Source organism: Zootoca vivipara, chromosome 8, assembly GCF_963506605.1.
Source record: "Zootoca vivipara chromosome 8, rZooViv1.1, whole genome shotgun sequence".
NCBI classification, from domain to species: domain Eukaryota; kingdom Metazoa; phylum Chordata; class Lepidosauria; order Squamata; family Lacertidae; genus Zootoca; species Zootoca vivipara.
This window is the reverse complement of record NC_083283.1, coordinates 17,660,217-17,674,184: the sequence shown is the minus strand read 5'-3', so window position 1 is coordinate 17,674,184 and position 13,968 is coordinate 17,660,217. Positions and strand designations below refer to the sequence as shown.

Genomic DNA, 13,968 nt, shown 5'->3' with positions numbered 1-13,968 from the left:
GTCATAGAATACATTAATGACTTTTATGGCTGTTTTTTAAATAGTCCCCCCCCCCAAAAAAAAACCTCTTCAATCTCACTCCTTCATTACTGAAATGTATGAAGCTGTCCCTGAATGTGATTGCTATAAGTCAGCATCAATATGAGTTGTTTCAGATGCAGACCTTTCTTCTGAGTAAGCCATCATGATGGACTTGTCTACAGAAATATTGAGAATTTAATAGGTTTTGGCCAGACAATTTTGGCCAGTACTCACTTTGGCAGTATGGTCTTTCATTCCTCCAACTCCAAGTTCCATTGGGAAGACATTCAATGGATTCTGGTCCCAATCCATGATATCCTGGATCACAGCTGAAAACAACTTTTGTTTTGTACTCATAGTGAGAACCATTCACAATACGCCACCTCCCATGTTCCAAGGTGAAAGAATTGATGCTTGGGCATGTAACAACTAGAGAGGAGGGAGGGAAATTTTTCTTGAAGTCCAATGAGTAAATTTGTGAATATGAAGCTATAAACATTTATATCATCATCATCATCATTATCATCATCATCATCGTTATAGCCCACCCATCTGGCCAGGTTGCCTCAGCCAATTTAAACAGCTGTACAATAATCTACAGGCTATATTTAATTTTGGGGGTCTAGCTATATTCATTTTATGAATATGAATACCCTGTATTTCATTTTTTTCTCCTTAGATCTGGAGTGAGTATTATTTTATTGCTCAAACAATTTATTTAATGGATTGTGTATCACAGTTTCAAAGCACTTCTAGATTACGCGCAATTTCCCCCAACCCCCTCAGTCATCTTCAACTTTCTCTGACACAATGAGAATTCCTGGTTTCATTTCATTTGGTTGTATGGGGGAGAGGGGAAACTTAAACTCTCAGCTTAGTAACAAAACTTTACAATCACAATACTGTTTTACTTTTATAGTGCTTATATCCTGAGTAGGTGCTGTGCCAGATTTAAAATAACAACAGAGTTTTGCAGATCAAGATATATTTGCAAATAACCAGTGATTCACTTACAGCTATTTAAAAAATTGAGTGTGAGTCAATTCCTTTGACTCAACACAACATATCCTTCTAGGCTAAAGGCTCCCTTCCCCCCTTGTGTTACGCCATACATGCCTTTAGGGAGATTTACACCACTTGGAGAATTTCACAGCTTTTGACATTCTCTCAAGAACCTATGCCTGCAACTATGATCTAAATGACCCCAGAATGTTTACCAAACCTTTCTGTTGCCCTGCTATTTTAATTAACCAAGTAGTTTACAGTGGTGCCTCGCTTAACGAATGCCCTGCTTAACAAAATTTCCACTTAACGAAAGGATTTTTCGAGCAGAGGTTGCCTCGCTAGACGAATTCGTTTTATGAAAAATTCGTCTAGCGAATTGTGGTTTCCCATAGGAATGCATTGAAATTCAATTAATGTGTTCCTATGGGCAAAAAAATTCAAAAAAAAAAATTCAATGCATTCCTATGGGATTCGCTAGACGAATTTTTCGTTATAAGAAAAGACCCGTGGAACGAATTAAATTCGTCTAGTGAGGCACCACTGTACTTGCTTATTCTAGTTTGTGTTCTAATTCCAATCACAGATGCACTGGTTGTGGGATTTCTGGGCGGCTGAAAATGAAAGCTGATGACAACAAAAATAGCAACAGAAATTCAGCTGGAAAAATCCATCTAGATTGTCCTTACCTACGCAACGAGGTGTTTTATTATGGTTGCTCCATGTGCCATCTGGCTGACACGCTGCTGTAGTAAGTTCCTTGGATGATAGCCTGTACCCATCATTGCAAAAATAAGTAACCCGTGTGCCTACCAAATAATCTGTAGTTAATATTCCACCATTCACTGGGGCTTTGGGAATGCCACAAGAGATAGCTGCAGATTTGAACCAAACACACAATTAGAAACAATATCATCATACAGGCCTTGTCTTAATCTGTTTATCAAATCATTGAAGTTCAGAAACATATATATGTTTATGTATCTATAGAGAGAGAGAAAAAAAGGAAGGAAGGAAGGATTAGGAAAACATATAAAATATTACCAAGGAAGATTTATTTTAAATCCCTTCTTAGGCTGGAACACAGCAAGCAACAGCACTCTCACTTGCTCTTTGCAATTGCTCATTCATTCCAAGATGTCAGCGGGACTCCCTACAGGGAGCCTCCCCCCCCCCCGGTCATCCTGACCAGCACTTCGCCCAGCGACAGCACAAGCAGCGAGTCAGAAGGAGGGGATGAGGAATGGAGCAGTTTGGATAGAGGGCTCAGTGAGGTGTCTGAGCCCTGGCAATGCTATGGAGAACAGCCCTGGCACTGCTCTGGTCGAGGGTCAACGGATGAGGGACTCAGCGAGACGTCGGAGCCGAGGCGCCGCCCCAGCCAGCAAGAGGGGAAACCTCTCCTTCCGGTGCCCGAATTGAGGCGCACGCCCACACGTAGAGCGAAGCGGCGGCGTTTTGGGGTGCCCAGGCTTTTATGCTGGCCGAAAAAGCAGGCGGCAGCCATTGCCGGGTTCTGAATCGGACTAGGCGGTCATATTTTCTGTTATCTCTGCACTGTAAATAGTATGCACAACAAAACTCTTAAAGACAGTGCGGACTGGAGCGTCTTTACTCGAGAGTAGCCGCAACAATCCCCTGACACAAATGGTCCCCATTGTTTCAGTATTCAACTGTACAACGTATAGAACTGCTGTATTCGGGTCTTGTTTGCTGGCTTCCTATTGGCAACTGGTTGGCCACTCTGAGAACAGGATGCTGGACTAGATGAGCCTTTGACCTGACCCAACAGGGCTTTTCTACTATTTTTATGTTCTTACACATTGACCTTTTACAGGTTACGCATCAAGAATAAGTCTCAATGAATATAGTAGACTTACTTCAAAGTAAATAGGATCAAACCAAATTAACTCATGCAGATACAATGTGTCTTGACTGTGGCTGCAATGACCCTGAACTGCCATTCTAGACTAGCAGGTGTATCTTAACTGAATGCTGGTGATAGGGCAGAGTCTTCTTGTGGCACCTGAAAGCAGCAGGTGACCTTAGGGGGATAGAGGGCAGGGCACATGACACACATCTCTATCATCCAAAATAGATGAATGGATAGCATACTTCCAAAGGAACAGCCTGAGCAGCTGCCACTGGTGCCCCCGTCCCTGAGGATCTGCTACCTAAAGCAGCTGCCTCACTCTGCCAAACAGTAGGAACAGCCCAGATCATAGTGATAGCCATTACCCTCACCGTTATCCTCGCCATCATTGAGATACAGTGTGGTGAACTGGTTTCAGTCATGTCCAAAGTCTGTTATGGGGGTCTAATCCGGCCCACCGGTCGGTTTAATCCAGCCCCCACAGGGAGTTCCTCCCCATGGAAGGTCAACAACTTTGGGGTAAAATCCGAAGAAAAGCTCAACAACTTCAATCCTAAAAAAAAGGCCGACAACTTTGGTCGGCCCTCATGCATGTCCACTTCATCAAATCTGGACCTCTTTGAAAAAAGTTTGGACAAGAATATTTCAAACACTGTATTTCAGCCTAACCTACCTCACAGGATTGTTGTGAGGATAAAATGAGCAGGGGGGAAACCATCAGGTTTTGGAGGAAATATGGGATGTAAATGTAACAGCAGCAACAACAACAACTAAATCAGAGTAGCAGCAGTGGCTCTAAAGGAGGCAGATACAGTATATCAAATGCTCTTCTGTGCTTCAACCTTTGGCCCACAGTTTACTTTTGCTTGTTCTAATAAAGCCACTGTGCCTTTTCTTTCCTCCAATAACCACATCACCTCCTATTTTCTTCCCTGGCTATCCTAGCAAACTAATATTTGCCAGATATTGTTTCCCTCTAGATATTTTTCTCATAAATATGAACTGATGCAGCAGACTACATGGAACAGTGCACACTGAAAAGGCTGAGGTCGGTGCGTTTGGTACATTTTTCTGCCTATATTTTACGGTTCTAAATTTTTCACAGGCCCATCAATTGAATGTAGACCAAATAAAAATGATTTGATAATGCCGAAAGGAAAAGAAAGGGATTGTTCTGGTTTGGATAAAGATAACACAATGAAGGAAATTCTCACTTGTAGAGGTTATTGTGACATAGGATTTGCCTAGGAGAGGAAAAAAAAAACTATTAATAAAAAAGGCAAACCACGGTAAAATACTTTTGGGCTAAATTGAGTATATATATTACAGCTTAAGCATGGTGTCAGTTCTTACATTTTGGAACCATTAAAAGTGCTACTGCCTGCCTGAGAACCCACAAACCTGGGGGAATCCTACTTGGGAAACTTCACAGATATTCAACTCCAATTTCTAGCTCTTGATTCCTTGAATTTAAGGGCACTTATGTGTGGGCTATTCCACACATATTATTTAAGTGACAACTGCATGTGTCCTAATGACTGAATTGGCACCCCGGTGCTGAAAACGTGCACACTTTACCCTACTGTGAGCAATTCAAGGCAGACTGCTGGCTCTGCATATTATATTGCTTTACTGTCGAATGTTTTGCTTCATGCCACTTGGTTAATTGCATGATGCCCTGGAGCTTGTCACGAATAATGGCTCAAAGATTCCTTAGCTTAAATAAGTCAAATAAAAAATGGAGCACTTTTTTGCATTAACTGGAGTTAGCAGCGCTACTGGTGGACTAGATCATCCATGGATATTTGGAAGAGAACCAAAGTGTGCAAATCCAATTCTATAAGGAAAAGCTGATTACCTTGACATGCCGGGACAGGTGCATCCCATGCATGATATCCATTGGGAGATTTCCTGCACAAAGCGTTGCTTTTTCCAACGAGGCGGAATCCTCGGTCGCAAGCCCAGCGAACCACGCTGTTGAGCTGCCCACCTGTCTGGCTAACAATGAACCCATGAGGAGGTGACTCTGGGGTACTGCAGTAAAGGGCTTTGAAAACAAAAAGAAAGAAGCAATTAGTGCATGGTTTTTTCTCCCCCACATATCACCTTATTTATCAGTAGGCATTTTCCTGTGGGGATTGCAAACTTTGTAGCCTTGACCCCTTTAGCAGCAGTGGTGAAGACCCCAAGGGAAGGGGGAATAATAAAGCTGTATTCTGACAATGACCACGTTTCAGCCCACTTTGGGGAGGTGGCAATAGCAAGCAGGGGCAAAAATGACTTCATATTACTTTGAAAATGGGGCAGCCTGGTTGTCACCTATATGTCCCAGTGGGGAAAGTAATGAAGGTCTGGCCTTAGGCCAGTGTTAACTGTGGTTGTTTCACCTGCTTACACTTGGCTTTTGGCTTCAGAAAAAAACTAAACAAACATCTAGGTAAGGAAGATGGATCTCTGGGATGCACAGATAAGCAGAATTCACAATCAATATATCCAGACTCACAATCTCTTGCAAAGTATCTGTATTGCATATTTTTAATAGGGTATAGACGACTTCGCCAGTTAGGTTGTACATTATGATTCTTTTTCCTATGTGTACAAACCTTGTTTATTAATCTTATTTCTTCCCATCTGATCACATTTGCATGTGTTAATTACAAATGTAATCTACTTAGATTGTGTCAACATCTAAGTTCAAATTTTTATCTGAAGTTTCTGCATAATGTAATTGATACTTGTTTTAACATGTATCTAAGGTAATTAATATGGGTAGGAAGATCATGAAAGATGGCATCTGCAGCATGAAAAGAATATGGATACACCAGGCAGGAGGTAGAGGACAGGGAGAACTTTGACACATTGAACAGATGGAAATGACTATTACCTTTTTTTTCTGTTCAAGAGAACTCCTGGTTCAAGATGGGTTTTGCATAGTGTACACACCCACACACCCATGCATTCCCCTCCCACTTTTGTTTGCAATACTGTCATCTGCTTCTCTGATATCTTTCTTCAGAAGCAAATTGGGTTTGTATTCTTTAGAAAGATCATTGAGGATAGTCCAGACTGTAACTCTTGTCTGCAAATTAACTCCCTGAACACCTCTAAGATTAGCTCTCTAGCAATGAATATCAGTATTTTGTACTTGCTTTTTTTCTCTAGCATGACTTAGGTCTCTCTCTCTCTCTCTCTCTCTCTCTCTCTCTCTCTCTCTCTCTCTCTCTCTCTCTCTCTCACACACACACACACACACACACACACACACACTTTTATTATTGTTTTGCCTTGGGTTCCAGAAGTTGTCCTGTCCAGGGGGTTTCCTGACTTTCCAGCTCACATGGTTAATTATCAAAAGGCAATTAATTGGCTAAAGGGCACTAAGGTGTAAAGAAGTTGGAGAGAAGCTGATTTGACCATAGGATTAGGTCAGGCTTCCTCAACCTCGGCCCTCCAGATGTTTTGAGACTACAATTCCCATCATCCCTGACCACTGGTCCTGCTAGCTAGGGATCATGAGAGTTGTAGGCCAAAAACATCTGAAGGGCCGAGGTTGAGGAAGCCTGGATTAGGTAAACCCTCCTACAATTATATATCTCTCAGATATGGAGAATACTAGGATTTTTTAAAAATGCATTGCACAGTAATGTCAAAACCCTCATTCCAACCATCAAACTAAGACACTGTGCTTGTTTGATCTGCATACATACTGCCCCACCGAAAAGAAAACAAAAGGAAAGATGATACAAACATTTGGATAATGTGATACTAAATTTCCATTCTTTCTTCTGGCTCAGTCACAACTTCACCAAATGTGTACAGAAGCATGCCTCTTGCATCTCTTCTAAAAAATTGTCCCCGCTACACATACCCAAAACATTTGATCTAGTTCAGTCATGAAGATGTCACCTAAACCTTGTCTAAAGTGAAACTGAAAGCAAATTTGTGGGTTTCTCATCAGATAAGCCTAGTGTTATAGAATGTCCATGTTGATTAGACTTGCTACCAACAGAACAGATCATGTGTACCTTCTTGCATATGGTCCAGAATATCTAGAATATCCTCCAAGGTCCATTTGCCCCATTTGTACACACAGATCAATGTCTAACTGGGATGTCCTTTTTGAGCAAAAATACTTTTGCACATGCAAATGGGATTTCTCCTTCCTCTTCTATCCATGTGCCAGGACAATGTGCTCCAGGGGGTTGGGAAACCCTATGGAGCAGATTGTGGGGGAATGTGCTGTGGGACAGGATAGAGAAGGAAGGGGAAATTCCATTATAGCATGATGCTGGCTGGATCTTTCCAACGCTGGCTATGACAGCTGAAAGTTGAGCTTGCTGGTGTATTTGAAAGGTAGAAAAGAGAAAGATTTGATTGACTTACCTATATATCGTATCCTGAAACCCTTTTTGTTTGTGCCATGGTCTGCAGACCACCGGAGAAACACTTCATGGCCACTGCTAGTTATGTTTAGAGATGAGGAATAATCTCCACTTAGGGAGATTAGTAATGGACTGTGACTATTTGATCCTTGATGATGTTGGAAGAGGTAGCAAGGCAGAGAAAGGAAAAGAAAGAAAACTAAAATCAGAGATATACTAAAAGGAAGTCATAAACAAGTAGTCAGTAAATTAAAGCAATACATTGTGGCCATATCATTAATGGCATATATAGGGGAATTTTTAATAACAGGGTGCAATCTAAAATGAAAAGCAACAATGACACTGAAACTGCATGCATGATAAAATACACAATTTAAAAAAGTTACTGGCTAAAAACAATGCACACTAAATCATCCGAGGTTGTATGTCCTATAGTTACCGTCAAACACCTCAAGTATATCAAATTCCTTTTCTGTCTGGAAGAATTCAAAGTAAAGGCTGATATTATAACCCTTTTCCACTGTAATGGTCCATGCACACATCTGGAGGTTTGGATAGCTATCTGGGTAGCCAGGGCTCAATATCACTCCAGTTGAATCCAGACGCAATTCATTTGCAGGACAAAGAACTGCAAAAGAGAGGAATTGCTAAATGTTTCGATAGCTGGAAAACTGCATGATAGAAGTTTTATTTTTTCCTACATTTTAAACGTGTGCACCAATAATTTCATTTATATTAACATAGAATAGATAAAAATCAGTACAGGTTTTTTTTTTAAAAAAAGAATAATGCATTATAGTTTTTGCATTTGTTCTCCTACCCCCTTTGTTAACTGATCCAAATATTCTGTTTCTGGTATAAACATTTATGAATTAAATAATGAAAGATGCCAAGATTTTCCTTACAGTTGCCTCTCTGACAAAGGGGTATTGGATCCAGGGGGCTCTATCCAACCCTTGCCTCATAATGCCTCAGTTTGGGGGCTAACAATGGTTCCTGTGTGTTAACAAACTGCCAGCAGGCAGTGCAATTTAAGCAGCAATCAATTTCCCCCATCATTCCTAGTGCGTACTTTTCGGATCTCTAGCCCCTAGCATGGTTACCACCCTTCCTATCACCACCAATGGGGAACTTGAAAGCAAATACTTTACACCAGCCACTGGAGTAGAGTCTATGGTCCTTGAGAGACATTTGAGACCGTTTAAGCTTAATTAACTCATTTGGTTTCTTTTTATTCTTGTTGTTCCTCCACTGACTTTCTGCAATGTAAAGGAACTGTGTTCCTCTGATTCTGTATTAGAGAAAAAATATGTTGCTTCTGTTCCAGGCTATCACTTTAATCATTTGTTTCTGCTGTCTACAGACACCAATTAACTGAAATGTGTGTGTGTGTGTGTGCAGGCAAATAACACAAGAGCAGAGTGTTTATGCTACAACATGACTTCCACTAATTTAAAATGGCATGGGAGCTCCATTGGCATTATAAGAGTTTGAGCAGCTGGAATTGCTTGATGGGTTATTTACCAAGGTAGCCAACAGAATTGTCCATAGGAAGCTAATACAGGCCTTTCTGAATAGACTTTTCCTTCTGAATGGTGTTTACTGGTGGGGTAGATGGATTCTGTTCCGGGTGAAAGGGCCCCGTGGCAGAAGGTAATCAATTTATGTCACTTATTCATTTATTCATTCATTTGTTTGTTTGTTTGTTTGTTTCAAAACATTTATAGACTGGTGAACCAGAGGAATCTCTAAACAGTGCATGTTATCAAATGTATGCATGTATAATATGACTGGAACAACATATGTTGCCAGTATATTCTGCTCTGAATGCACAGAGGACATAGCTCTGAATGCACAGATGCACATAGGTGAGTCACAGAGAACCCAGATAAATGAGAATTGACATAGCTAAGAAACTGAAGTAGAAATCGGAAAATTCCTAATTTGAATTTCACCTCTGCTTCTTTGGCAAACCCACTTCCTCTCAGACTCAGCTCCCCCTTCACTCATATGCAACATGGCAAAAGAAATACCTGATTGCCAAGAGAGTTGCAACCAGTGCCCTTTGAGCACTCAAAAGTTTAATGTGTCTGTTAGGAGGAAATCTCTGAAACCTCTGAAAACACATCACAACATGCAAACACATCTAAACAAAAGATATCCAAGCAGAAAACCTTGGCAAGCAGGTGGTGCTCCATCCATCTGTAGCCTCTCTCCCAGTCTACATGTCAGAATCTCATTACCAACTAATGTAAAGCCTGGTAGACACTGGTACCTTATTATGTCCCCTATTTGATAAAAAAAAGGAGAAAGATGTGGTTAAACAACAATTAATGGGGACTTTTGGCACAGATAGTCACACTGAGTAATGAAGTACCTTTCCCAACATATATAGTTTGCAAATGACCACTGGCGCAAATAGCTTTGATTAGACACGGGAAATGTTGTGGCAAATGAGCAGACACATTTATCATTTCTTGCCAGCTCTACTATTAGTATGACTCACACACTTTGGATGTTTGTTACTCTGTGAAGCAATGCAGCAGAATGGTGGAGTTTTAAAAGCTTTGCATTATTATTATTTTTAGCAGTCGTGACAGTAATTAAGAGGAAGCCATCAAGTACCCTTATTCCCGCTGTCCCTCCTCAGACATAAATATACATTGTGGTTAGTACATGGCTTTTTTGAAATTAAAACTGCAAATAAAAAGATTCAAAAACAACTTTTGTAAAAACAACAACCCTTAACTATTATTTCTAACACTATAGAGTCAGCAGCACCCAATGGAGATCCCTTGCATTATAGGGCACACATTTAAAAGGTTTCATAACAATTGTATTATTCATACTTGTTTATTTATTGAATGGATTTCTAACCTGACATTGACTTCACAAGGTGGTTTACAAAACAAAACTAAAAAGGTTAAAAAACACATGAGACATCTTAAGTACAAGCCAATAAATATACCGTAACAGATTTCAGTGACAAGTGCCAATCAATTTAAAAACGGCCAGTGAATATCTCTGTGTGACACTTAAATTTACCTTCACCATCCCCAGAAAGGACACAATCCTGAATAGTCATATATGTAGGCTCAGCACTTGCAGTTGGATGGCTTTTTTTAAAAAAAAGGTTTTTACAGCAGGTGATCATTCAGCTGAGCAAGCAAACAGGTCTTAAAGATAAAAGGGTCTTGTCAATTCAGCCAGGTAATTGGCTGCAGTAAAGCCTCTCCAATTGCATCTGGCCACATGCGCCTTTCTCCCGGATCTGTACATCTTGCTGTCTAGGATTGCAGCCAAACCCTGCTGGCCAGATGATTAGTACCACAGAGTACAGAAGGTTTTACACCACGATAGTCACCTGAAAATTCTCAGTGGGACCGTACCATTTCCCAGATTGTGCTAAGAAGTGTCACTATCTTGGAAATAGGGATACATATTGCATACATGTGGACTGGCCTTAAAACCGCCGGGATACGGCTGCTGGAGAATCGCTAAAAGGCGGGGGGAAATTCGGACGTATGGCAACCTGTGTCAGAAGTGTAGGTGTTGGTAAATTTCATTTAAAATAGCTCACAATTTCCCTCTTTGGGGGGGGGGGATTTCCAACAACTTTGGCCAAAAACTTCATTCTTTTTGCAAAAAAAAGTTCAACAACTCTCCTGTGAAATATGGCAGCCCTAGAAACAAGAATTGCATCTGCCATTTGCTGGAGTGAGTTTCCCTCTGTCACCTGGTCTGGGTGCTCCACAAATAAAAGTAGGATTTCTGCTATTCCCTCTCTTTCTGTAGTCCCTGGGGCTACCTTTCACTTTCCTCTTGGGCAGTTCTGTGAAGACACAGAAGGCTGCTAGCAGAGGGGAGGCAATCATTAGCTATTTCTGTACCTACCTATGGAAACAACTAGAGCCAATGCCATGGAGATAATTCTTGTTTGCATATGTAGAAAATATAACGGCAATGGAATCCAGAAAATTGGCTTTGTTAATGACAGTAGGACGCCCTTTCACTGATCATAATCTCCTTACATTTTAGTTACAGGTAGGTAGCCGTGTTGGTCTGCCGTAGTCAAAACAAAATTAAAAAATTCCTTCAAGTAGCACCTTAGAGACCAACTAAGTTTGTCATTGGTATGAGCTTTCGTGAGCATGCACACTTCTTCGGATACACAGTGTATCCGAAGAAGAGTGCATGCACACAAAAGCTCATACCAATGACAAACTTAGTTGTTCTCTAAGGTGTTACTGGAAGGATTTTTATTTTATTTTGTTTCCTTGTATTTTAATCATCACCTTCCACCAAACTACTGCTAGAAATCATAAGCCTATGAATTGCACCTTTCAATTGTCTGAACCTCTGATTACCCAGATATTTTACAAATTCTCAAGGGTCTTTAGTTCAGTTAAATTGTAGGCTGTTCTAGCATGCAAAGCCACATGAATTTTTTACGTTTGCCCATACTGATACGGAGTTTAAACACCACAGTGCTTGTCTGTGCACATTCAGCAGTTTTCTATATGGGAGGAAATATCTGTTATTTATGCTTAGATTGACTTTACCTATTTCAAATTCATCATCCTCAGTCAGAATTTCAGCATTCGTTATAGCAGGTGGAGGCTGGCACACTCGAAGCTGATATGCTATGAAATGCAAAAGACACATTGATTAATGTGTTGCTATGTTTCATAGGATAATAACTTTTATAGCCTTCTTTATCAACATCTAAAAGCAAACTACCCTGGTTCAAGAGGACTTGGAATGTTTAAGAAAACACCTCATATTCATTCCCAATGGGGATTATCCATTTATCACATATGTTGGAAAACCCGATGAAGGCATTATTACAAGTTTCTCACCAAACCTGAGAGAGTGTCTTGTTTTTTCCAGCAGCAACTCTGTTGAGATATGGCACCCCCTATCTGTACTATCTCAAAAAATTGAAGACTGGATGAAAAGGTCTCTGCCTTAGGTCTTCATTTTGAACTGTAGATCTCTAGTTGTTTTTTGTACAGCTTTTAAAAGCCATTTTAAGCTGTTTTTATTGTATGTTTGTAAATTGCCTAGAGTAACCTGTAAAGTGAGATATAATAATAATAATAATAATAATAATAATAATAATAATAATAATAATCCAACAAATGAGGCCTAAGTGCATTTCTTGTCCCTTTCTCCGAGTAATTCATTGGGGCTTGGTTCCACTTTTGTGCCACTGTTATGTGATCTGTTGTTGTTGTTTTAGTTTAAGAGGATGAAGGGGCTTTCAGTATGCAAAGACAGACCTTCCAATGAAGGACTGTGAATCAGTGAAATGAAAACATCACTGTCTAGGATGGTCAGTAGTTCACTGATAATATGTTGGAGTAGTTTCAGCACCAGTGTAATCCCATTACCCATGCCTTGCTCTTCTTTTTACAAATCCTACGGCCATCCATATTCCTATGCAATTCCTATCAATTTCCCTACAACCAGCAATATTACTGGCTCTACAATGTGCAGTTAATCTGAAAGTAAACAGCTGAACGAAACACCAATTGGCAGACAAACAGTATAAAGATACGCAACACCAACCGTGGTAACTAAGCACAAAGAAGCCACTCGTTGTGAAGTCGCTGTGGAACTTAATCAGTATCTGATTTGAAGTGCTATAGACTGATTCCAATGCAGTGTTGCCACTAAACTGTCCAATCTGAGGAGAACTTTGGTCAGGACCATCCCTAAAAGAAACATCGGCAAAAAAACAACACTATTAATTAAATCTATGCCTTTGCCACATGCTCTGGTTAAGAATTCAAAACGTGCCAAAAAGAAGTCCAAAGGAGGAAGAGTGGGGAGATAAGCAATTATGTAAGCTATAATGGGCAAAGTTCAGAGAGCATCTGGTCCCAGTTATACTTTACCCAATTTCAGCGGAATTTCCACTGAATATGTTTGTGTGCATTCTGAAAAATGAACAGAAATGCGCACACTTTCATGCCCCTTCAAGTCCCCAATTTCACCACCCCTGTTTAGTTTTATAACCTTAACACACTTAGAGGAATTGGGATCTTCTGAGTCTGTGTCATCCTCACCTTCAAGTCTCTAAACTGGCCAATAGGAAAGGAGACCCTGGTGCTCCAAAACCATGCTGTTCCAGTGGCACTTATAGTATTTTGGACTGTTCCCATCTTTTACTACGGTGTGAAACAACCACGGAATATGTGCACACCACACTTTTAGTGGCCATAAGATTTCTGTCAAGTGCATTTTACAGGTATTTAATGTTCTGAAAACAATGTTTATGGAGCAATCTATATCTCCCCCTAATGTGCTGGTGAAATGCTGTTAGCATTTGGTCACATTCATGTGATGTGTGGTCATATTCAGACAATGAAACACTGACATTTGAAAGAACGTAAAAATAGCAGGCCATTTAAAATTATGTGGCCCTTAACATTCTTGCAGATTTTTTTTAACCAACACAATACAGGGCAAAATGTCTGCATCTCATCCTGCTCTTTTTCTTTATTCTGAATTTTTGTTTTAAAACCAAAATTATAGAGGTGCTCTTCAACTGTTGGTTGTCTTTCAACCTATTTCTTGATTTGCACCAAGTGGCTAGTTATTTCACAGGATGCTATGAACACTGCTTGAAATTTGATTCAGATAAATAGCATAAATGTAAAACATGCTCGGTGGATTCAAAAGAAC

At 40.2% G+C, this 13,968-nt stretch overlaps 1 protein-coding gene across 1 annotated transcript in view; it reads right to left on the bottom strand.

The window, feature by feature from the left end:
* CSMD3 (CUB and Sushi multiple domains 3) overlaps positions 1–13,968 on the bottom strand; it is a 584,303-nt gene that overhangs the window by 63,683 nt on the left and 506,652 nt on the right. Inside the window, exons 45-52 of the mRNA XM_060277658.1 lie at positions 12,850–12,995; positions 11,841–11,921; positions 9,453–9,566; positions 7,718–7,906; positions 7,280–7,426; positions 4,755–4,943; positions 1,713–1,898; positions 256–450 (exon numbers count right to left, since the gene is read on the bottom strand). Coding sequence (XP_060133641.1) covers positions 256–450; positions 1,713–1,898; positions 4,755–4,943; positions 7,280–7,426; positions 7,718–7,906; positions 9,453–9,566; positions 11,841–11,921; positions 12,850–12,995 — 1,247 coding nt within the window. The remainder of the gene's footprint in view (positions 1–255; positions 451–1,712; positions 1,899–4,754; positions 4,944–7,279; positions 7,427–7,717; positions 7,907–9,452; positions 9,567–11,840; positions 11,922–12,849; positions 12,996–13,968) is intronic.